Genomic DNA, 23,406 nt, shown 5'->3' with positions numbered 1-23,406 from the left:
TGGGAAAAAATGAACGAAAACACAGAATATAAAAGATCAAAGTCTTTGAAAGAATCCAGGCATATCCAATTTAGCTCAGTTAAGTTCAGTCTAGCACCGTGTCGTACATTATTAGGTTTAGGCCACAGAGGCAGTCTGACCCAATCAAAGTCGCATAAAATAGCAACAAGCAAAGGAGTGATCAGATACACATCATAAAGTGAAGTACAGAGTCGAATCCAGTTGGTTGAGAGACTGGATGAGATTTAAGAGCTGAGACCCAGATGCATTAAATAAAATTGACAGTATAAAGCAGAGACCAGCTTGATTCAAGATGAACAGAGAGAGCTTTTTTCCCAGATTATACTGGGGTAGTTAAGTGCAGGGGCATTCGAGACATTACATGTATCCTTGGGAATGAAAGATGAGATGTTGTTTCTCAAGTTTTCATAGGAATTGGAATTGGTTTGGACCTTATTGTAGCACCACAAACAAGGCCACAGAGAGAAAGTATGACTTTATAAAAGGCAGATCATGTTTGACTAAATCATTTTTATGATGAATTAATGGATAGAGTTCTTAAATGGGATCTGACTTTTGACTTCTATCCCTGGCATTGGAGCCCAGATTCTCATAGCTATTCGTCAAAAAAAAACCCTTATAGCTGCTTGACTGTAACCTTCATTCAGAATCAGAATCAGGTTTATTATGACTAATATATGTCATGAAATCTGTTAGATTGTGACAGCAGTACAATGCAATACATGAAATATCCTGTAAATTATAACAAGAAATATATAAGAATAAGTAGTCTAAGAGGAGAACAAAAATACTAAGGTAATGTTCATCAGTTCATTGTTCGTTCAGAGATCTGATGACGAAGGGAAAAAAGCTGTTCCCGAATTGTTGAGTGTTTATCTCCAGACTCCTGTACCTCCTCCATGATGGTAGCAATGAGAAGGGGGAATATCCTGGATGGTGGGGGTCTTCAATGATGGTGTCATTTTTTGAGGGTAATGGGGTGGAGATATGTCTCTACCAAAGGAGATGCAAGGCGCTCCTTATTTCTGCTAACCTCAAGGTCACCCTTGGGCAAGGTGTAGCACCTGCTTCTCACCCCCGCCCCCCCCCCCCCCCGATCAGGGTCACGTGAAGCCACGGGAGCAGGTGGTGGATGGTCGTACGAGCAGCTGGTGCTTATCACACACCCTGGTTATGTGACCATGATGCCAGGCAAACCATCTCTGAAGTGTATTGAGAATGGCTAGTGTTGCCTGTCTTGTAAAGACACTGCCCAGAAGAAGGAATTGGCAAACCGCTTCTACAGAAAAAATTGCCAAGAACAATCATGGTCAAGACCATGACCGCCCATGCTATACGACATAGCACAAAACGATGGTGATGATGGTGATGCCATCTTTCGAAGGCATCACCTTTAGAAGATTTCCTCATGGTAGGGAGGCTAGTGCCATGATGGAGCTGACTGAATTTACCACCCCTGATCTTTCCGATCCTGTACATTGGCATCTACATGCCAGGCACAATCCTCTCCATGTTACATCTGTAGGAACTTACTAGAGTATTTGGTGACATACCAAATCTCCTCAAACTCCCAATGAAATATAGCTGATCATATTCCCACTTCATAGTTGCGCAATATGTTGGGCCTAGGATAGGTCTTCAGAGACGCTGAAGACCTCAGAGAAGTTGCTCTTGACCATTCTGACACTTCCCTGGACACCTGCTGATTTGAAAAGTTAGAGAATATTGTTGTTACCAATTTGAACACATTTTATGGGCAAAGTAGTTAAGTTTCTGGGGAATAAGACTATCTACAGTATTGTGCAAAAGTCTTAGGCATGCTAGATTTTTTATATGGTTTCAGATGGTATGGCCTCCCCAGAGTTCTGATCCCAACATCATCGAGGCTGTCTGGGATTACCTGGAGAGACAGAAGCAAGCAAAATAGCCAACATCTGCAGAAGAAACATAGAAACATAGAAAATAGGTGCAGGAGTAGGCCATTCGGCCCTTTGAGCCTGCACTGCCATTCAGTATGATCATGGCTGATCATCCAACTCATAATCCTGTACCTGCCTTCTCTCCATACCCCCTGATCCCTTTAGCCACAAGGGCCATATCTAACTTCCTCTTAAATATAGCCAATGAACTGGCCTCAACTGTTTCCTGTGGCAGAGAATTCCACAGATTCACCACTCTCTGTGTGAAGAAGTTTTTCCTCATCTCGGTCCTAAAAGGCTTCCCCTTTATCCTTAAACTGTGACCCCTCATTCTGGACTTCCCCAACATCAGGAACAATTCTTCCTGTATCTAGCCTGTCCAATCCCTTTAGAATTTTATACGTTTCAATAAGATCCCCCCTCAATATTCTAAATTCTAGCGAGTATAAGCCTAGTCGATCCAGTCTTTCATCATATGAATGTCCTGCCATCCCAGGAATCAATCTGGTGAACCTTCTTTGTACTCCCTCGATGGCAAGAATGTCTTTCCTCAGATTAAGGGACCAAAACTGCACACAATACTCCAGATGTGGTCTCACCAAGGCCTTGTACAACTGCAGTAGTACCTCCCTGCTCCTGTACTCAAATCCTCTTGCTATGAATGCCAGCATACCATTAGCCTTTTTCATCGCCTGCTGTACCTGCATGCCCACTTTCAATGACTGGTGTATAATGACACCCAGGTCTCGTTGCACCTCCCCTTTTCCTAATCTGCCACCATTCAGATAATAATCTGTTTTCCTGTTCTTGCCACCAAAGTAGATAACCTCACATTTATCCACATTAAATTGCATCTGCCATGAATTTGCCCACTCACCTAACCTATCCAAGTCACCCTGCATCCTCTTAGAATCCTCCTCACAGCTAACACTGCCGCCCAGCTTCGTGTCATCCGCAAACTTGGAGATGCTGCATTTAATTCCCTCGTCTAAGTCATTAATATATATTGTAAACAACTGGGGTTCCAGCACTGAGCCTTGCGGTACCCCACTAGTCACTGCCTGCCATTCTGAAAAGGTCCTGTTTATTCCCACTCTTTGCTTCCTGTCTGCCAACCAATTCTCTATCCACATCAATACCATACCCCAATACTGTGTGCTTTAAGTTTGCACACTAATCTCCTGTGTGGGACCTTGTCAAAAGCCTTTTGAAAATCCAAATATACCACATCCACAGGTTCTCCCCTATCCACTCTACTAGTTACATCCTCAAAAAATTCTATGAGATACATTAGACATGATTTTCCTTTCACAAATCCATGCTGACTTTGTCCGATGAATTCACCGCTTTCCAAATGTGCTGTTATCACATCTTTGATAACTGACTCTAGCATTTTCCCCACCACCGATGTCAGGCTAACCGCTCTATAATTCCCCAGTTTCTCTCTTGCTCCTTTTTTAAAAAGCAAGGTTACATTAGCCACCCTCCAATCCTCAGGAACTAATCCAGAATCTAAAGAGTTTTGAAAAATTATCACTAATGCATCCACTTTCTTGGGCAACTTCTTTAAGCACTCTGGGATGCAGACCATCTGGCCCTGGGGATTTATCTGCCTTTAATCCCTTCAATTTACCTAACACCACTTCCCTACGAACATGTATTTCCCTCAGTTCCTCCATCTCACTAGACTCTCGGTCCCCTACTATTTCCAGAAGATTAATTATGTCCTCCTTAGTGAAGACAGAACCAGAGTAGTTATTCAATTGGTCTGCCATGTCCTTGTTCCCCATGATCAATTCACCTGTTTCTGACTGTAAGGGACCTACATTTGTCTCAACCAATCTTTTTCTTTTCACATGTCTATAAAAGCTTTTACAGTCAGTTTTTATGTTCCCTGCCAGCTTTCTCTCATAATCTTTTTTCCCCTTCCTAATTAAGCCCTTTGTCCTCCTCTGCTGGACTCTGAATTTCTCCCAGTCCTCAGGTGTGCCGCTTTTTCTGGCTAATTTGTATGTTTCTTCTTTGGAATTGATACTATCCCTAATTTCCCTTGTCAGCCATGGGTGCACCACCTTCTGACAAGTTCTCCAAGATTCTTGGAACAACCTACCAGCCAACTTTATTATAAACCACACGACAGTGTGCCAAGGGAATTGATGCATTTTTAAATGCTAAGGAGGTCATACCAAATATTGATTTGATTTAGTATTTTTACTATTTACTGCTCTTTATAGTAAATGTTTTGATATTTAGGAACTTCCCATTTCATCATTTTTGAAAGCATCTCCAGTTTACAGGTTTTTTTTCACATGTGCCTAAGACATTTGCACAGTACTGTATTTATGCTATTTATATTTTAAAAAATTAAAAATCTACTTCTGTTGCACATTGTTACTACCCATGGCAGATGATTCAATGCATAAGACATCCAGTTAATAATGATCCTGTGAAGTGTCACCATGCAAGTGTTGCCCTGCTTCTGGTGTATCTTTGGAATGAAGAAGGAAACTGGAGTACTCAGAGGAAACACACAGGGTCAAGCGAAGAATGTATAAACTCATCACAGACAGCGGTAGCAATCAGATTTAATGGTCTAGTTTGGATTAACGCTCGCTGGCTCTGTATAGCAATTGTGCTGAGCACTACTCTCCCACGGTTCTCAACACAAAATTGTCCTTATTATACATGTACTGCATTTACTTTGCTTATGGGTTTTCTTGCAAGTGAATTGTGACAGTCTGATGTAGTATAAATTTTCAAAGCATTTTTCTCCCAAATACTTATATGATCAGACAGACAATGTCAGAAAAGATTTCGCATCTGGAGTGCAATCTTAATTATTCAAGGTTACTTCCTGAATTTAGAAGACCAGTCCAAGTCTTCAAAGAAGCCACTTCCTGATCTGTACTTTGAAGAAGTGTCTCTGATCTGAATAGATAACTTTGAATACTGATATAATTCTAGTGGGTTTACTGTGTCATTGCAATTGTGAAAGCTGTGCCTGCTTTAATTAACCAATAATCACTTTGTGTTTCATTCAGATATTGATGAGTGTCAGTCGAACCCTTGCCAAAATGGAGCCACGTGCATTGATGGCGTCAACTGCTTCACTTGTGTCTGCTTGCCAAGTTATGGCGGTACTGTCTGCGAAAAAGGTAAGCTGAAAGATGTATTAGACAAGCAACACTGTTCAGTGTTTAAGTGAGGTAACTACACCAGAAGTCTGCACATCTGTCAAAGTCATCCGCTTTCCATCTGCAGTGGTGTGGTGATTGATAGCGACAACAGGCAACATAGCCAAGAGATAGGTGGAGCAGAAAGAAACACCTGCCAAGAGCAATTCAGACACAAAGCCACAAGACACAGGAGCAGAATTGGGCTATTGGGCTCATTGAATCTGCTCCCCCGTTCCATCACATCCATTTATGATTCTTCCTAACCCCATTCTCCCGTCTTCTCCCCGTAACTATTGACACCCATAATAGTCAAGAACTTATCAACCTCTGCTTTAAACATACCCAATAGCTTGGGCGTAACAGAACTTGATTGGTTCAGACTTCAAAAGTCAGCAGGTGAAATTATAAATGGACGGTATCCCAAATTGGTATTGGTATTCCAAAAAACATCAGTAAAGATCCTGGAATTCCAGAGGTAGTTCATGAGAATTATCCTTGGAATGACAAGGTTATCCTATGAGAAGCATGGGATGGGTCTGGGCCTGTGCTCACTAGAGTTTAGATTCTAAACCCTCGCGAGTACAGGTCCAGTTTAGCTACAAGTGTTTAAGTACAAGAACTCCAGTGAGTTCTAAACTTTAGAAGAATGGTGGGGGGGCGGGGTGGGTGGATCTCATTGAAACCTATTGCATAGATAGAATGGATGTGGAGAGGATGTTTTCTATAGTGAGAGAGGGCTCCTTCTCAGAATAGAAGGATACCCCTTTGGAACAGAGATGTGGAGGAATTTTCTTTAGCCAGAGGGTGGTGATTCTGTGGAATTCATTAGTACAGACGGCTGTGGAGGCCAAGTCATTGGGTATGTTTAAAGCGAAGGTTGATAGGTTCTTGATTAGTTAGGGCATCAAAGGTTATGTGGAGAAGGCAGAAGAATGGGGTTGAGAGGGATAATAAATCAGCCATGATGGAATGGAGGAGCAGACGCAATGGTCCAAATGGTTGAATTTTGCTATTATGTCTTATCGTCTTATTCAACTGAACCTGTATTTATCCCTTTCACAAATTAGGTGGCCTGGGACATTGACCACATCCTTACCAATATTTATCTTTTAATCAACATCACGGAAACAGGTTATTTGGTTGTTATCACATCACTGATTGAGGAAGTTGTACTTAAACTGGCTGCGAAGTTTTCTACACTACCACGGTGTCCACACTTCAAAAGCACTTCATCAGCAGTTAAGTGCTTTGAGACATCCCGAGGTCATGAAAAGTACTTTATAAATGCAAGTCAAGTTTCTTTTATGTTGCAAGCACTATGCAAATGAGAACTGTTGCTTTTAATAATCAGTCCCAGCTGTGACATGCCCCAAAATTGATTCGTCTGCTGACACTCACAGTCTTGGCTTATGTTGGAAGGATGCCCAGCTCAAAGGGGTTCTTAATGAGTGCCTGTGAAAAATGAGGAAAAGATAAACGTCATAATTTATTTTCAAGAGCAAAGCATTTTGTATTTGAATCTAACTTTGGATTACTACCTCTCAACCACCAGGCTCTTGAACCAGTGGGGATAACTTCACTCAATTTCACTTGCCCCAACATTAAACAGACTCCCTTTCCAGGACTCTTCATCAAAAGTTCTCAATATTTATTGTTTATTACTTATTATTATTACTTCATTTTGTATTTGCACAGTTTGTTGCCTTCTGCACTCTGTTTGAACCCCCTAGTTGGGTGGTCTTTCATTGATTCTATAAGACAAGATAGAGAAGCAGAATTGGACAATTTGTCCCAACAGGTCTGCTCTGCCATTTTATCACAGCTGATCCATATTCTCTCTCAGCCTCAATCCTCTGTCTCCTCCTTGTATCCCTTCATGCCCTGACTAATCAAAAATTTATCAAGTTCTGCCGCAAATACTCCCAGTGACTTGGCCTCCACAGCTGCCTGTGGCAATGAATTCCACAGATTCACCACTCTCTGGCTAAAGAAATTCTGTTATGGTTATTATTCTGTAGATTTATTGAGTATGTCCACAAGAAAATGACTCCCAGGGTTATATATGGAGACATATATGTACTTTGAACACTCATGTAATATTAACTGTAATTCAGATGCTGCAGTACAATCACTCTCTGTATGATTTGTAGTTGTTAACCCGTCTGTTGATTACTACATGAACTAAGAAGGATTCAGCAAATCTAGAGTGACACATACAAAACACTGGAGGGACTCACCAGGTCAGGCAGCATTTATGGAAGGGAATAAGCAGTTGACATTTCAGGCCGAGACACGGTCAGAACTGGGATACTATCAAATTTTTTGACACGACAGCTAAGCATTCCTCCCCAATGAAATTTAACTTTGAAAGTATTGCCAGCAGGTATGCTGAAAGAGGCAGTAATTAACCGAGCATTAAAATCTATTCTCAGCAAAGATGTAAAAAGTAAACACAACAGATTCTGATTTAAAGTTTAATCACAAAAGGTATAAAGTGGTGGTAACTTCAAAACATTAAATTAATTCAAAGAAACTCACAGGATTCCAAAAAAAATGGGTATAATTCATTCTTTTATGCGAGGCACACATGTATCACGTGGTAGAGTGATGAAGTATGCAATTAACATACTTTTACATGTAACCCATAATTAATTGTTTAAACAACCAAGAATGCTTAATCGATGAATCTTTTAAGAGAAGTTACAAACACAGGAGATTCTACAAATGATTCAAATCCAGAGTACCCCACACAAAATGCTGGGGGAATCTCTGCAAGTCGGGCGGCATCTATAGAGAGAAATAAGCAGTTGAAATCTTGGGCTGAGAGCCTTCATCAGGACTGATGAGTTCTTGGGCTGAAACTTCCAGCTTTTATTCCTCTCTTTAGACCCTGGTCCGACTTGTTGAGATCCCCCAACATATTGTGTAACTTGAGCTGAGTTTCACAGCCCATTATTCATATTCATGTTCAGTGATTGGGGGGCGGGGGGGAAGTAAGTCCTAAATGCATTGGTAGACAGCAAACATGGAAAATAGAAATAAGTCATTTTGCTTCTGGGGAAATCCTTCTGTAGAAATGTTATTGTAAAACTTTCCAAATTCACTCCAATACACATTATAAATGTTTTCTAGCCCTCAGAGGCTTAAATATCTTATTAATTAGGCAAAGCTGAAGATAAAGTATTGCATCAGGATTTCCATTAGGAGTGGTTGTCAATGTTGGAAGGGAGAAAAGGCTAAGGAGTGCAGGATCTCTTCCCAGATTACAAAAATATTTCTTAAACAAGGATTGATTTAGGGGTATCCATGGATATAGAGCAGAGGAAATTCAGTGGCAGACTGCCTGGTTACAAATTTCATATTTGTATGCTTATATTCTTACAGCTATTTTTTTTTTATTAAAGAACCTCTCACTTACGTTGTTCCCTGTTTTCTCCATAATTAAATTGGGGGCTGTAAGCCAGCTCTGGAAAATAGAACAGGGTGGATGTTAGAACCCAGCGGAACTCTCAGGCCAGAGCACTACAAGCCAGATTTACACCACATCAGACAAAAATGTATTTCAAAGCACAGACAGAACTGTCTGGTGTGAGGAGGTGACCACAGAAGTGTATGTCATCAAAAATCTTACAGTATCTATATCTCCCTGCCATACAGATGGTGATAACCGCCCTTTGGTGGTTACATTTCAGGAGGAAAAATGTGCATTTTCAAATTGGAGTGGTGTGTCTGTAGATGCTTATCTGAGAAATGCATGCCAAGTCTGTTTGTCGTGTGTGATTCAGGACTGTGAGAGCTGTTCTAAATATGTCAAAGATCCTTTTAAGGCAGTGTGGGAAGGCATTATTTCTGACTGTTCGACTTCCTTTGTACAGTCTGCAGTTCACTGATCACTGCAGGCTGGGACTACATTGGTAACGTTGCACACCATAACTCACAGCCACATATTTAATATTTACTACATGAAATATTAAAGAACAGTACAGGTCCTTCAGCCCACAATAATGTTGTGTCGATCTTTTAACCTACTCTTAAGATCAATCTAACCCTTCCCTCCTATATACTGCTCCATTTTTCTATCATTCATGTCCTATCTAAGATCAGTCTCTTAAATGTTCCTAATGCGTATGTCTCTGCCTCTACCTCTACCTCCACCCCTGGCAGCACAATCCACACACCCACCACTCTTCGTGTAAAAAAACTACCTGGTCATTCCACCCGATACTTTTCCCCCATTCACCTTAAAATGATGCTGTCTCATATTAGCTATTGCCGGCCTGGGATAAAGGCATTGGCTGTCCACTCTATCTATGCCTCTTTTGATGGAGTGTGGGTGAGTTACCTCACTCAGCACTACTGATTTTATGATTATAATCCATTGTTTTGCTATAATTTAAAATAAGTGTCAAAACCTTGCATTATTCTATGAAGCATTAAGCTCTATCTGCTGGAAGGAGGCTACATTCATTAAGTGCATTTTATGCAAAATAATTTTTTTTCCAAATCTATTTTCTGTTAATATGGATCACTTTCAAATTCCTGTCTCCTTCAACTTTGACAATGCATTTCTAGTTTGATAGTCTGAGAGGTGCCATAAACTTTTTGTTCAAGCACTCTGGACATACCTGTGTACACAACAGACAGGGCAAATGTTATTAACCTTCAAAGAGCAACATCACACACTAACACGAATCAGCTCATAAACACAAGTGAATCTGCAGATCTGTGGCATTAGAGTGGTAGAAAAGTACAGCACAGAAGCAGGACCTTCAGCCCGTCTAGTCTGTGCCAAACCATTTAAACTGCCTACTCCCATCATCCTGCACCGGGACCATAGGCCTCCAAACCCCTACCATCCTTGTACCTATCCAAACTTCCCTTAAATGTTGAAATCAAGCTCGCATGCACCACTTGTGCTGGCAGCTTGTTCCACAATTGCATGACCCACTGAGTGAGGAAGTTTCCCCTCATGTTCCCTTTAATTTTTTTCATCTTTCACCCTTTAACCCATAATCTCTAGTTGTAGTCCCACTCAACCTCAGTGGAAAAAAGCCTGCTTGCATTTACCCTACCTATACCTCTCTTAATTTTGGATATCATCAGATACTGGTGATTCAGAACTTTTCAGGTATGATCTATGGAAGGCTATTTTAAGAGCAAGAAAGCAAATTAGATTGAAGTTAGAGATGGAACTGGGTGCACATCTGGCAGGGTTTGCAGGCCATTGCTTCCTAAAAGGCAAAATCAACTTCATGAGCTGTTGCAGCACAGTAGCATTGCGGTTGGCGTAACACCAGCAACACAGGTTCAATTGTGCTGCTGTCTGTACATTCACCCCGTCAACATGTGGGTTTCCTCCAGGTGCTCTGGTTTCCTCCCACAGTCCAAAGGCATACGGGTTAGTAGGTTAATTGGTCACATGGGTGTAATTGGGTGGTGTGTGCTCATTGCACCATAAGAGCCTGTTACTGCGCTGTATCTCTAAATAAGTAAAGTAGAATGTGCAATAATAACATTAAGGTAACAATTTTCAGTGATATACAGGTGACACTGGGTGGCAGGGTGGAGATACGTCTCTACCAAGGAGAGATTAGGTGCTCCTTCCCTCCACTAGCCTGCAGGTCACCTTGGGACAAGGTGAAGCACCCTGGTCAGGGTCATGTGAAGCCTTGGGAGCAGGTGGTGGATGGTCGTATGAGCAGCTGGTGTATATCACTAGTCTTGCTTATGTGACCACTGACACCAGGCAGACAATCTCTGAAGAATATTGATAATGGCTGGGGTCACCCATCTTGTAAAGTCACTGCCCAGAAGAAGGCAATGGCAAACCATTTTGATAGAAAAATTTGCCAAGAACAATTGTAGTCACTATGATCACCTACATCATACGACATGGCACATAATAATAATGATAATCATAGTAATAATCAGGGTAAACTGTGTACCATGTGTGGGGAAAAAAGAATGACATACGAGGAACACTTGATGGCTTTGGGCCTGTACTTGCTGAAGTTTAGAAGAATGGGGGTGAGGGGGAGGTGGGGGGGTGAGGATCTAGGCCCAGATACAGTGGACATGGCAAGGATGTTTCCTATTATGGGCGAGTTTAGGACTAGAGGGCACAGCCTCAGAGTAGAGGGATGTCCATTTAGAACAGCGATGAGCAGAAGTTTCCCTAGCCAGAGGATGGTGAATCTGTGGAATTCTTTGCCACAGATGGCTGTGGAGACCAAGTCATTGAATATATTTGAGGTGGAGGTTGATAGGTTCTTGAATGGGCAAGGCGTCGACAAAGGTTATGCGGAGAAGGCAGGTGAATGGGATTGCGAGGGATAATGAATCAGCTCTGATGGAATGGTGGGGCAGACTTGATGGGCTGAATGGCCTAATTCTGCCTCTGTGTCTTCTGGTCTAAATTTCCCCTTAACAGGCTTACATAAGTGGTATGAATGATCAAGTTTCGTGATAGAGCTCAGGGGATAGATATTGACCATGACAACTGGGACGTGGAAACTTCTGCACTCATCTGGGATAGCAGATGAAACCTCCTACTTTTTGACGGCTTATTGCTGTACCAGATTACCATCTTCAGTTTTGAGCTCAGGTCCCCAGAGTGAGACTTTAACTCACAACACTCTGATTTATGGCAGAATTGCTTCATGGAGTTACCACTGTAAAACCATTCCTTATAAACAGAGCAACACAGACACAAAATACTGGAGGAACTGAGCAGGTCAGGCAGTATCTATGGAGGGCAATAAAGGGGCCTTATAAATGGATTCACTCTCAATATGTAGAATGCTAAAGGAACTTCCTTCCTCCCTTTGAGCCGTGACCAATATTGTCCATTCTTTATCTAAGGAATTTTATTCTAATATTTCATTTGGATTTGCTCTGCACCTTTAAAGATTCAGCCAAATATTTTAATTTCTATGTGATCTTTTTATTTTTCATTTAAAATTTTAAGTGTAAAGCTTTGCTTTATCACATATACATTGAAACATACAGAGAAATATCCTGATGAAAGATCTCAGCTCGAAATGTCGACTGTTCATTCCTCTCCATAGATGCTGCCTGACCTACTGAGTTCCTCCACCATTTTGTGTGTGTTGCTCTGGATTGCCAGCTCCTCTTGTGCTTATAGAGTGAAATGAGTCATTTTGCAAGGACAAAATGTGATGGGGGCAACCTGCAACTGTTGCCATGCTTCTGGCGCCAACATAGTACGCCCATAACCTTCTGACCCTAATCTTGATGAAGGGTGTCAGCGCACACTGTCAACACTCTAGTCTTTTCCATCGATGCTGCCCGATCTGCTGAGCTCGCCCAGCATTGTGTGTGTATTACTGTGGATTTCCAGCTTCTGCAGAATCTCCTGAGTCTAACTTTAATCCAATTGTCATTTTTTGGAATGTCTGGAAGAAACCCAAGCGGTCACGGGGAGAACATATAAACTCCTTACAGACATCGGTAGGAATTTAACCCAAACCTCAATTGCTGGCTCTGTGATGCACTACGCTAGCCACTATGCCACCCTCGGCTAGAACATGATATATCAAAAAGACTTCTAATGTTTCTTGAAAAAAGATGCCTTTTTTTCCCTCCGATGGCCTGCTGTCTTTGGACATGACTTATAGCTTCTGAGCATTATCACAGGGTTTTTTGTCCACTTCCTTCCTGTGAAATGATGGTGAGTCTCTGACTGGGGTCAGGCAATAAATCTGCAGGGGGGTGGATGGTTCTTTAATCACTTCATACTCTGAGATTAAAGAGCAGGTCGTTTCAAATCCAGGGGGAAATATTTCATTTGGGAAGCTGAAAATCTGGAGAAAGAGATTATAAAGAAAGGATTTAATGAGAGCTTAAAATCATGTTCTCATGAACTGATTTAACACAATAGCAAAGCAATACTTTAAATTTTCTGTGGTTCACAATTTCTTATTTTGTTACACAATTATTGATTTTTAATAAGCCTCTGGTGAGCTTTACTGATTCTTACTTCATTGCTGCTGAGTTGTTGGATGGATTAAAGGTTTGTTGTAGTTCTGTAGGAGAGGCAGTACCTCACACATTTCTTCCCTGCTGCAATTAGGAAGGTGCACTGCCAATTTTGACGTTTATTTCAGCTTTATCCCAATTTGAAAGTAGATTTATTTTTGATAAACCTGTCCTAGTTTGCAAGTTTTTCTATTTAAAGTGCACTTTTAAATGTACCGTGATACAGAGAAGAGCTTGTCTTGTATAGTGTTATACAGATCAATTCATTACGCAGCACATTGAGCTAGAATAAGGTACAACAATAACCATAAGACCACAGGCTTAAGACACTGGGGCAAGATTACACCATACACCCCTTTGAGTCTGTTCCTCCATTCCATCAAGGCTGATTTATTAATCCTCTCAACCCAATTCTTCTGCCTTCTCCCCCCCCAACCTTTATCATCCTGAATTTATCAAGAACCTACCACCTTTTGCTTTAAATAAAGATGCTGAAAAAGTATGAAGGATACTGGAAGAGTGCAGTGCATGTAAACAATCAAGTACAAAGTCATAACAAGGTAGACTGTGAGGTCAAGAGTCCTTCTCGTCGTACAAGCAGCTGTCCTTGAACTTGGTGGTATGTGCTTACAGGTTTTTGTGCCTTCTGTCCAGCTGGAGGCGGGAGAAGAGAGAATGCCCAACTGATTGTCTGAGAAAAAGATAAAACCACACCTTCATTTTTGACATTCTTCCTCCACATCACTTTTCCAATTTTTCAATTTTTTTTAAAAGTTGATCACTTTAACCAAGTTTTTTGAGGAATATTCAATGAAGGGCCTGAAATATTGACTGCTCATTCCCCTGCCTGGGTGCTGCCTGACTTGCTGAGTTCCTCCAGCGTTGTGTGTGTGTGTGGGGGGGGGGGCTCTGGATTTCTATCCAGATTTCTTGTGCTGTGTCTCCTTCCCGTCACCTTGAACCAGTATGACCATTCTCCTCTGATTTCTCTCACTAACGAGACGTTTTCAAGTACAGAACCGTCACTCATTGATGTCTTTCTTTTGTTTTTTGCACCTTTCTCTAAAAACTCTAGAGACTGTTGTGTGTGAAAATCCCAGAAGATCAGCATTTTCTGAGATACTCAAACCACTCTGTCAGGCACCAACACTGAGATCACATTTCTTCCCCGTTCTGATGTTTGGTCTGATTATCAACTGATCCTCTTGAGCATGTCTACATGCTTTTATGCTGCTACGTGATTGACTGATCAGATATTTGCATTAATGAGCAGGTGTACAGGTGTACCTAATAAAGTGGCTCCTGAGTGTATATAGTTAGAAGTGTTAGGTTAAATAATTTCCCCGTAGAGTCTTCCTACTTTATTGCTGAGATGGTAATATGATTTTTGCTGTTGTTTCTCCAGAGCATTGACTCACCTTCCTCCTTTCTGGCATAGTTTAGTCCCATCTTGTACAAATCTGTGTTAGATGCCAGTGACCTACTAATTGCAAGTCTCAAGTAGCTTACACAGATCAGTGTATGCTTCATCAATAAGATTTTACTCTTTGCATTTTAAACTAGTCATCTCCTTGTGCTTTAAGCATCTACACATAAGTAAATAAACTTGTTAGAACTAGATTCAAATTAACAAGACAAAGAACCAAATCTTAATGTGCTAAGCTACATACGCAGATGTCCAAACACAATATTGAGGCCAGCATCTTTTATTAATTTAAGAACTTGGCAATTTGCTTGTTTTTCTCAAAATGAATATTTTAACTGTTTTGTCTCATGGAGACATTAGTTTTATTTGTCACACGTACATTGAAACATACAGCGAAATGCGCTGTTTGTGTCAACGACCAACACAGTCTGAGGATATGCCGGGGGGGTGGGGTAGCCTGCAAGAGTCACTATACTTCCAGGGCTAGCAAAGCATGGCCACAATTTACTAACCCTAAACTGTACATCTTCGGTGTATAAGATGATGAGAGGCAATGATCGTATGGATAGCCAGAGACTTTTCCTCAAGGCTGAAATGGCTAACATGATGGGGTATAGTTTATGGTGCTTGGAAGTAGGTACAAGGGTGTAGTCAGAGGTAAGTTTTTGACAGAGAGTGGTGGGTGTGTGGAATGCACTGCCAGCAAAGGTGGTAGAGGTGGATACAATAGGGTCTTTTAAGAGACTCTTAGATAGGTACATGGAGCTTAGAAAAATAGACTATGCGGTAAGGAAATTCTCGGCAGCTTCTAGAGTAGGTTACATGGTTGGCACAACATTGTGGGCCTAAGGGTCTGTAATGTGCTGTAGATTTTTCTGTTCTATGTTATCTTTGGAATGTGGGAGGAAATCGGAGCAGCTGGAAGAAACCCACGTGGTTATGGGGAGAATGTGCGAGCTTCCTACAGACAGCGGCAGGACTTGAATCCCGATCAGTGATGGCTGGAATTGTAAAACATTATGCTGACCTCTACACTACTGTACTGGTTGATGCAGTTGGTAGTCATTAAACAACACTCACTGACTATTTATGTAGGGTGGTGGGGTGGAGATACTTCTCTAACAAAGGAGGTGTAAGATAGCCTGCAGGTCACCCTGGGGCAAGAAGTAGCACTTGCTTAGCCCCCTGGATCAGGGTCACGTGAAGCCTTGGGAGCAGATGGTGGATGGTTATGTGGGCAGCTGGTGTATATCACAAGTCCCGGTTATATGACTACTGACGTCAGGCAGACAATCACTGAAGAGTATTGATAATGACTGGGGTCACTCGTATTGTAAAGACACTTCGCAGAAGAAACCAATGGCAAATCACTTCGATAGAAAACGCTTCCTTCACTAGTGCAGCATGGTCAAAGACCCATGATCGCCCACTTTATATGACGTGGCACCTAGTGATAATGAGCTATTTATAAAACCCAACAAGGTTTTTATAATGGAAATCAGAAATAGATCAAGCTGGGTTTCAAGTGCCATTTTACCCTTGCCCATGATAAGCAAATGGTGATAAGCCACACTTTTCAGGAGAGTTTTCCTAACCACCAGAAACCTAAGCTTCTTTCGACATGTTTGAACACTGCTGCAGAGGACTTAAGAATATTTGAAGAAATAGGATTATTTTGGAGTGAAGGAGAAGAAGAGGAGGGTTGATAGAGGTGTAGAAGATATTAAAAGCCATAGTGTGGACAGTCAGTGCCCTTCTCCTTGGGCAGAAATCGCGAATACAAGAGGACAAAATTTGAAGGAGATCACAGGAAAGTATTGGTTGGGGGGGGCGGTGGATGGCAGAGGTAAATTTTATTACACAGAGTGGTGGGTGCATGGAATACACTGCAGGGTGGTGGTAGAGGCAGATATATTAGGGACATTTAAGATGGGCAGATGGATGAAAGAAAAATGGAAGACTTAGTGATTAAGGATTTCACAGATTTCAAAGATCAACTTTATTTATCAGATGTACATCGAAGCATACAGTGAAATGCAAGGATTGTGCTGGACTGTCCACAAGTGTCCCCATGCCTTCACCATCACCAACACAGCATGCACACAACTCTAACCAGTAAGTCTTTGGAATGTGGGAGGAAACTGGAGCACCTGGAGGTAACCCCCGAGGTCACAGAGAGAACGTACAAACTCCTTGCAGACGGAGGTGGGAATTGAACCCTGGTCTTACAGCTAGCGCTGCAGCAGCATTATGCTAACTACTATGGTACTGTGCCACCTTGCGGGAAGAAAGAGTTAGATTGATCTTGGAGTAGGTTAAAAAGTTGGCACAACATCCTGTGCCAAAGGGCTTGTGCTGTGCTGTATTCTGAAGTGACATTTTTGTCTGCAGCCACTTAAACCTCTCTGTGGTGCCAATCGCTGCAAAGTAATCTCACGCAATGAACTGGAGGACGAGACTGCTCTGCCCCACAATTATAACTTCAACAGAGATTTCTCAGGCACCGCTGTATTCACACATTTTTCTTGCTCTTTATATCTCCAGTGTGACTGAATGATGGCAGGCTGCAAATGCAGTTTAATTAGTTCTGCACTACATTGTGAGCTGATGGGCCCGTACTGATGTACAGTATGCTCTATATTTAATGCTGCCTCTTTACAAATCTTACAGTGTTGGATGGTTTGTATTTTTCTTCAGATGTATTAGCACATTTATAATTTGGTAAGTGTTCCTGCACCTTTAGTTAAGAAGGTAGTAACTGGCCGTGCTGTGTCCAGTGGATTGATGCATCTGTCGTTTTGATTGTCAGACACAGAGAACTGCGACTTTGGATGGCACAAGTTCGAAGGACATTGCTACAAGTACTTCGGCCACCGGCGCAACTGGGAGGACGCGGAGAAGGATTGTCGCCTGCAGGGAGCTCACCTGTCCAGCATCCTGACGCACGAGGAGCAACTCTTTGTGAATCGTATGTACCTTGACAATTCAGAAACACTTCTTCTCGTTGATTCACGAGCCTTAGTGGATATGCACAAACAACAATCTCCAGAATGTGAATTCAGATTCATGGTATGGGTAATGGAATGTTAAGGCAGCTGGTTCTGATATTCACAACTGGAGAGAAAAATGTTGAAATAAAATATTTGGTAGGGTAACTACAGGGGGAGCTAATTAGCTTTTCAGCTCTTATCTTACTGTTTGTGATGTCATAGCTAGTCTTAACCTAATTCCACACGCTCAGTTTAAGAAAAGTTTATTATATGTAACAAGTGACCAGGCATCTATTCCGCTTTGAGGGACAAAGCTACAAATGTCTTCAACTTTAGTGTGTAGAAGTGTTTTCCAGTCTGGAAAGGCCATGCTTGATTTTTAATATATCTGAGAAGGTTCCTGGGAATGAGAGGGTTATCGCACAAGGAGCATCTGATGGCCCTGGGCTTGTACTCTTTGGATTTTAGATGAATGAGGGGTGGGGATCTCACTGAAACCTACTGAATACTGAATGGCCTGGATAGTGTGGATGTGGGTGTTTCCAGTAGTGGGGGAGTCTAAGAGCAAAGGGCACAGCCTCAGAATAGAAAGAAGTCCGTTTGGAACAGAGATGAGGAGGAACTCCTTTAGACAGAGGGCAGTGAATTCATTGGACAGAGGACACAGCCTCACAATGAAGAGCAATTTGTTTAATTGTGAATCTGTGGAATTTATTGCACAGACAAATGTGGAGATCAAGTTTTTGGGTATATTTAGTGAGATTGATAGGTTCTTGATTTGTGAGGGCATCAAAGGTTTCGGGGAAAATGCAGGAGAAAGGGGTTGAGAGGGAAAATAAATCAGCCATGGCCGAATGGCAGAGCAGACTCAGTGGGCTGAACGGTAAAATTCTGCTCCTATTTCTTATGGTTTTATAATAGAACAGCTAATTTAAGCATCTCTCATAATCAAACACTTAAAATCAGAGAAGACACGTCAGCTCTTAGTAAAGCAAACCTGGCAATCTTTGTTTCCCATATCTGTCGCAGAGGCCTGACAAATGTTTTCCCCTGATACTTTTCCAACATCCCTTTGACTGCGCTGCTTAACTTTTGTTTCAGCCACTCTTACAGGCAGTGAGTCACTTTGCATCACAGCTCTTTTCCAAAGCCAATTCGTCTGTTCTCAGCATGTTCCATCCAGCGGATTTTAGGTGTGGAGTAACCAAGTCCTTTCATCCATTTCATCATTTCCATCCCCAGCAGTTCAGCTCTCCAGATATAAAAGCTGGCATTCTACTGTTTACTATCGGCACTTGTCCATGGCATTTTAATGATTCACATACATGGATCCTTGGACTGAGAACCCATCTATTGCCTGTATCATTTTATTGTTGCAAAGACTGATCATTTTTAACTCCAAAGTGACGAGATGCCTGTTATGTTTTCTTGCCATTAATGCTGCAGTACTTATCAACACTATCTATAATAACAGCACCTACATTGTGATAATGATGGATCTTATCAAATGCCTTCTACATTAAATATACTGAGGCAGCCTTCAACATTATTTAGGTACTTCTCCAAAAAGTCAAAGTAAAATTAAAATTTATTATTTATCCAGAACAAGGGGTCACAGTTTGAGGATAAAGGGGAAACCTTTTAGGACTGAGATTAGGAAAAACTTCTTCACACAGAGAGTGATGAATCTGTGGAATTCTCTGCCACAGGAAACAGTTGAGGCCAGTTCATTGGCTATATTTAAGAGGGAGTTAGATATGGCCCTTGTGGCTAAAGGGATCGGGGGTATGGAGGGAAGGCTGGGGCGGGGTTCTGAGTTGGATGATCAGCCATGAGCATACTGAATGGCGGTGCAGGCTCGAAGGGCTGAATGGCCTACTCCTGCACCTATTTTCTATGTTTCTATATTTATCAAAGTACTTACGTCACCATATACTACCTTGAGATTCATTCCCTTGCAGGGATTTATAGAAAAATAAAGCAATACAATAGGATCTGTGAAAAATTATTAACAAAGACTGACAGGCAACCACTATGTAAAAGGAGACAAATTCTGCAGTTAAAAAATACTGAGAACATGAGTTGTAAAGAGTCCTTGAAAATGAGTCTGCAGGTCGTAGAATCAGTTCAGAGTAGTGGTGAGGATATTATCCACGCTGGTCCGTCAACTTGATGGTGGAAGGGTAATAATTGTTCCTGAACCTGGTGGTGTGGGATCTAAAGCTCTTGTACTTCCTGCCTAATGGTAGTAACGAGAAGAGAGCATGGCCTGGATGTCGGGGGTCTTTGAAGATGGATGCCGCTTTCTTGTGGCCGCATTCTTTTGTAAATGTTCTCGATGATGGGAAAGGCTTTGAATGTGATGCCTTGCCAAGCATGCCACACGTCTTACAGGTCCGTGCTGGCTTTTCTGATCTGCTGAAAAATCTCAAGGTGTTCAGTGACTCCCTTCTTAATTATCAACTCTAACATTTTTCCAAAAATAAATGCAAGGCTAATTGGTCTATAATTCCCTGGTGACCCTCTATTAACTTCTCTAAATAGCAGGGTGAGGCAAATGATTTGCAAGCTTTGGGACAACAGTTCTGGAATCTGTAGATCACAAAGAAGGAAAATGCTTATAATATACACCAGATTGAAAGAAAGAGTTGTTAATATTTTGTATCAAAATATGCAAAATAAAAGGATCGAATGCCAATAGGTATTCAGAGCATTTTCTCTTTTCTGGCTCCTCCAGTTTCCTCCCACAGTCCGAAGACGTACCAATTAATCATTTAATTCGTCATTGTAGATTGTTCTGTAAATAGGTTTGGGTTGAGTAGGTGGTGCATCCCAAAGGACCAGAAGGGCCTGTTCCGTGCTGTATCTCTAAAATAGAAAATAAGAAACAATCCTTTCAAGATGAAATAATTTTATAGCAGTAATGAGTAGCTGAGTTTTGGCTTATGTATTTGAATCAACTTTAGTGCACAAGTACACAGGATTTTATAATAAATTTACTTTGAGCTTTGATAAATTTATGTTGATTGAAAATCTTGATCGAACTCTAAAGTCAAGGTATGTGTTCACCAAAAAGAGGAACATCCTATAGTAGTCAAAGAGCAATACAGCATAGTTGTAGCACAATGCAGCCCAACCAGTCCATGGTGCTGACCCAGCCGGCCTCAATTTCCTGTGTTCAGCTTGTATCCCTCTAACCCCCATCCCTCCACGTACCCATCCAAGTACTTCTTAAATGATGCTGTAGTCCCCTTCCTCTGGCAGCTCATTCCATATGCTTACCACCTCTCTGTGGGAAAGTTGCCCCTCCGGTGCCGTTTAAATCTTTCCCCTCTAACCCTAAATATATGCCCTTTAGGTCTCCCCTGTTGTAGGGAAAAGACCACTACCGTTCATCTTATTCTATGCCTTTCAAACCTTTAATTATTCCTATAAGGTCACCCTTCATTTTCCTACGATCCAAAGAATAGAGATTTGGCCTGGCCAACCTCTACTTCCAACTTGCCACTGTAAACAGTGTGCCATCGAAATGGAGATGGTTGAGATGAATGTGAATGACTCCTGTAGATATAGTGGAAGTGTTACTGCTACCTTCTTTACTGGGATCTGGTGATAATGAGTCAGTCAGTCAGTCAGTGGGTGCCGTCCCAAATACAGGGTTGGCAGCTATGCACCTTCATCTTCTTCAATCTTGTGACAGCACGGAGTACAGCCTCGCCTCCAGTTTGTTCTCGTTGGCCACCTTGGCACTGCCCGCCGCTGCCCCCGCCGAACTCAAGCCCAAGGCTGTGTCGGCCTCCAGCCGCGGCCGCTTCTTCGAGCTCGGCCCTTCCTTAGGCGGAGGCCTTGGGCAGGTCCAGGCACACGGTGCAGCGCCCAAGTTCATCATGTCTCTTCTAACTATGTGCATAGCATACAATTCGTAGCTACGTGGTGAGGCTTTTATCTCTTCCACGGAAGATGGCCGTTGGCTCACAAGGAGCTCATCCGCCCTTTGTCAGGTCTTGTTTTTTTCAGTCCTGCTGGGTGTCCTCACACCCTCCTCACCAGACTAAGTCCGGTGGGGGAGCCGGCCCAAGTCGCCGACCACTCGACCACGACCACATCATTGGGATAATGAGCACAGATTTTCAAATACTCATATCACCAGATCCTACTGAAGAAGGTAGCAGTGACACTTATATTATAGATTGGGTGTTGGCTGGAAAGCAGTACAGAAACCTTGCCGTTGTTAACAGAGGAATGGTTACTCCGAGGACGAGGCTTTGCAGGGTTAGGGGCTGTACACCATGGATAGCTAACACTAGCAGCCAAGAGGAAGATGGAAACAACATTAAAACTAGAGTTACCTGGTATAGATTAAGACCATAAGATATAGGAGCAGACACAGGCCATTGTTCACCTTTGAGAGGAGCTAATTTTATTCTTATATTCTTGTTTGAGTTATTGAACAGCTGCAGATTCACTTTTTATCTTGATGGTGGTGTTATCTGTGCCACTGTTTTCTTCATACTGTGATCTGACATTAGGCCGACTGGACATCACTGATCTCTGTCCCCTCACATGGAGCTCTCCCTCGCACACACGTCGCGCCTGGCAGCTCCACACCGAGCTGACGAAACTCAAAGCCACTGGGTTGAACTCATCCAAATGGTCAGCAGCTCTGTGACACAGATCACCAGATGATCTGAACACACTTTGTGTGGTGAAATTACCCAGGCCTTATCTTTGAGAGACTACTTTTGCTTGCCATTGCACATGTGAGAGAGGGTTCAAATTTCACTGAAACTTACAACAGATTCTTGGTTATTTCACTAATAATATTCCTAAAGTTTTTAACCCTAGTTCCAACATTATGGTCTGTAGAGTGAAGGAGGATAAGAGCTGACTTGATAGAGGTATACTAGATGATAAGAGGCATCAATAGAGTGGACAGCTGGAGACTTTTTCCCAGGGTGGAAAACATCACTACACAAGGACATACTTCGGAATAAAGTTTCGGAGGGATGTCAGGCGTAGGTTTTTATTTACACAGGGAGTGGTGGGTGCTTGGAATGCACTGCTGGGAGTGATGGTAGAGGCAGATACAGTAGGGACATTTAGGAGGCTCTTAGAAAGGTACGGATGAAAGGAAGATGAAGGGTTATGCAGCAGGGAAGGGTTAGATTGATCTTGCAGTCGGTCAGAAGGTCAGCACAATATTGTGGGCCGAAGAGCCTGTTCTCTTGTCTATAACCTCTAGTATGTGTATGGTCTTGAAAGCCGAAATGTGATATTTAATGATTAATCCTTGTGTCAGCAAAATAATGTGCACACGTTTTCTTAAGTCTATTTTTAATCAGACCCCAAATATGTTGATTGTAGTTTGTAGGTATTACAGAAATTGGCCGGAGGTGGGCTTGTGGTCAGTAAAGAATGTTGCCAAGAAGTTTAGCAGGATACAGAGAAGTGGAAATGTGGACAGAGAAAAGGCAGATGGATTTCAATTTGGACAACTATAAGGTGTTGTACTTCCAGAGGTCAAATTAAAAAAAAAGAAAGCATACAGTAAATGGTAGGATCCCTTGGGAACATTCACATAGAGAGAGGGATCTTGAAGAACTAATCCATATCTCTCCTGAGAGTGGCGTCACAAGTGCGTGGAGTAGTAAAGAAGACGTACTGCATGTTCACCTTCATTGCTTGGGTCAGTAATATAAAACTTCGGTAAAGCCACATTAAGACGCTAAGATGCAGGAGCACAATTAGGCCATTCGGCCCGTTGAGCTTCCTCCTCCAATCCATCATGGCTGATTTATTTTCTCTCTCAAGCTCATTCTCCTGTCTTCTCCCAGCAAGCTTTGATGCCCTGATTAATCAAGAACCTATCAATTTTC

At 42.0% G+C, this 23,406-nt stretch overlaps 1 protein-coding gene across 5 annotated transcripts in view; it reads left to right on the top strand.

Annotated features, from left to right (window-relative positions):
* LOC134357221 (versican core protein-like) overlaps window positions 1-23,406 on the top strand; it is a 207,601-nt gene that overhangs the window by 150,254 nt on the left and 33,941 nt on the right. For all 5 annotated transcript variants that reach the window (XM_063068523.1, XM_063068525.1, XM_063068526.1 and 2 more), the window contains exons 11-12: window positions 4,982-5,095; window positions 17,350-17,508. In XM_063068523.1, coding sequence (XP_062924593.1) covers window positions 4,982-5,095; window positions 17,350-17,508 — 273 coding nt within the window. The remainder of the gene's footprint in view (window positions 1-4,981; window positions 5,096-17,349; window positions 17,509-23,406) is intronic.

The sequence above is a fragment of the Mobula hypostoma genome, chromosome 16, assembly GCF_963921235.1.
Source record: "Mobula hypostoma chromosome 16, sMobHyp1.1, whole genome shotgun sequence".
Classification (NCBI taxonomy): Eukaryota; Metazoa; Chordata; class Chondrichthyes; order Myliobatiformes; family Myliobatidae; genus Mobula; species Mobula hypostoma.
Note: the sequence above shows the minus strand (reverse complement) of the source record. Positions and strands in the feature narration are given on the sequence as shown.